This window comes from Engraulis encrasicolus, chromosome 15 (assembly GCF_034702125.1).
Source record: "Engraulis encrasicolus isolate BLACKSEA-1 chromosome 15, IST_EnEncr_1.0, whole genome shotgun sequence".
In the NCBI taxonomy this organism is placed as follows: Eukaryota; Metazoa; Chordata; class Actinopteri; order Clupeiformes; family Engraulidae; genus Engraulis; species Engraulis encrasicolus.
This window is the reverse complement of record NC_085871.1, coordinates 3,612,501-3,615,000: the sequence shown is the minus strand read 5'-3', so window position 1 is coordinate 3,615,000 and position 2,500 is coordinate 3,612,501. Positions and strand designations below refer to the sequence as shown.

The 2,500-nt window shown below is 40.5% G+C and overlaps 1 protein-coding gene across 1 annotated transcript in view; it reads left to right on the top strand.

Annotated features, from left to right (window-relative positions):
- LOC134463641 (xylosyl- and glucuronyltransferase LARGE1) overlaps positions 1–2,500 on the top strand; it is a 178,553-nt gene that overhangs the window by 153,551 nt on the left and 22,502 nt on the right. The window contains exon 11 of the mRNA XM_063216828.1: positions 2,463–2,500. This exon is cut by the window's right edge and continues 126 nt beyond it. Within this exon, the coding sequence (XP_063072898.1) occupies positions 2,463–2,500 (38 nt within the window). The remainder of the gene's footprint in view (positions 1–2,462) is intronic.

The following is a 2,500-nucleotide window of genomic DNA, read 5'->3' as shown; positions in this document are numbered from 1 at the left end:
TGTATTTCTGAGCATTAATCATGTATTCTCTCACACAACTTCTAAAACCAATACATTTTATCCCATAATTCTTCTAAAAGTAATTACATATGGTCCTTAATTCAAAAAAGTATTTTTTTTAAATGTTCTTATATTTTTATTTTACAAATAAACATGAATTTCGAATTAAATCACTAATTTCTAGACGTGGATCGAAAATGTCCTGCATTCATTTCTAATTGAAGTCTAAATCTTTCACTATAATAACTTCCACAATTAATGTATTTTAATAGCTAATGGATTAAAAGTTGTGATTTAGGGTGTTTTTAATGCACAAAATGGGTGTTATTTTTTGTATCTTATATAAGTAAACACACAAATAATTTCCCCCATTATTGCAGACATAGCCTAAGTCTGAAGTGTTTCACGTTAGGAACTAAAATATATTTAAAAGGATTCCAGTCAGGAACAAATAAACTGCGGACAGTGTTTGACCACTGTTGACCACTGCTGACCTATTGGATTTAATCATTCCAGGTCATGCATATTTGTGTAATAAGAGATGGTGTGATTGGAGGAGGCCAATAGCCTATATCAGGGCATAATTAATGTGCATAATTATTAGGCAATTTTGCTTTCCTCTGGGAAAATATGCCACAAAAGACATCTAACAAACTCCAAAAATACTTCCAGAGGGGTGTGGCTGTCTTGAAATATTGGTCACATCCGTCTAAAGCACTGTCACAAAGCTATCAGTGTCACATGCCATGAGCTCACAAAGTCACTGCCAGATTTAGAAGAATTGAAGATGAAACTACCACAAAACTATTACCTGCAGTGCTGTTATATTCCAGAACTGAAACCTACATTGAGAGTCCACAAGAACATTGTATTCAGCACTCAGAGACATGGCCAAGGTAAAACAGGCTGAAACCTGAAGACCACTCAACAAGAAACTTAAGTCAAGACTGGGTCAAGAAATGTCTTTAGACAGTTTTTTCAATGGTTTTATGAACTAGTGAAGGTGACTGTTAATGGACCAGGTAGATGAGTCTATGGCTAGATCAGCAATGTGCACACTTACATGAGTTCCTGAGTTCCACTCAAATGCCAGCAAAGTACAGCATAAATACCATGGTCTTCAAAAGATGCAAATGTCTTCCTCTCAATAATCCAGCCATGGGCTCATCCACCCTCTCTGTCAAGAGTCACTTTCCCAAGTGCCTAACTTTGAAAACTCTGTCCCCAGGTATTTTTGACCCAGTCTTGACTTAATTAACTTGTCTAGTGTCATCCCTTCTTACCTTGGCCATATCTCTGAGTACTCAATGCCCTGTTCTTCTGGACACTTGGTGTAGGTTTCTGTTGTGTAATATTATAGGACTGCAGGGTAATACTTTTTTGTAGCTCCACCTTAAATTCTTCTAAATTTTTGGCAGTGACATTTCTTACGAGACTGATGACTTTGTATGCATTTCATAATTCTGTGGTAAAGTGACCAACGTCTTGCCAATTTCATGACAGCCACATCCCTCTAGAAGACTTCAAAATTGTTAATCGACTTTTCACAGTTTGTTAGATCTATTTTGTGGCCCATTTTCCAAGAAGACAACAAAGTTGCCTAATAATTATGCACACCTGATATAAGGTGTTGGGCACCTTCGGGCCATCCTCTTCTGGAAGCAGACCCGTACACTTCAGACCGGCTGCACATTGGCTCCAACAGCACTGCGGAGCACTTTCGCGTCTAACATAATTTGGTCCCCCAAACCCAATTTCACACGAACATTGCATTGATAGTGAACCAACAAAATAGAACTTGTCTCTAATTGCTATCCGACATCCACCAATGTCCGTGGACATCGATGCCAGTGTGCGGGATTCTATTGAAAACAATGGAATCGAACTTTTGCGTAGCAGTGCTCAGCACTTTGTCGGAGCCGGTGTGTGCAAGCCCTCACACTCTCTTGGTGTCCCTCACGTACCACACACCATACTTCTCCCGTTCCAGGATGCCTCACAATATATGCTTGGGTCACTCGCGCCAGGGTTATCCTGGGGTCCTTTGTATGGCTAACACAGCTGGGTGCTCCTGTGATGACCTCACGGCAGATTATCCCAGATCTGACACCATTTGAGGCGAAGGGGAGTAGAGTGGCCCCACCATGACTACTGCGCCCGCCAGAAGAAGATCTGAATGAGGATTATCCTGTTATCTCTCTGCTTTCTGCAGCTCCAGAAAAACCCAATAGCGTTCCATGAAGACGACCCATGCTACGAGTTCTAGCAGGAGATCAATTTAGTTTTGAGAATATGCATTTCAAAGTGTTTGCTATTCCTCTGCTCTCTCTGTGCTCTCTGCAGAAGACCTTATTGGAGCTGGATGAGAATGACTAGTGCTACAAGTTCCATCAGGAGGACAGTTTAGTTTATGTATAACATTTTCAGATATGGATTTTAAACTGTTCATTATCTCTCCCCAGCTCCAGAAGACCCTGCTAGAGCTGGATGAAGATGACCC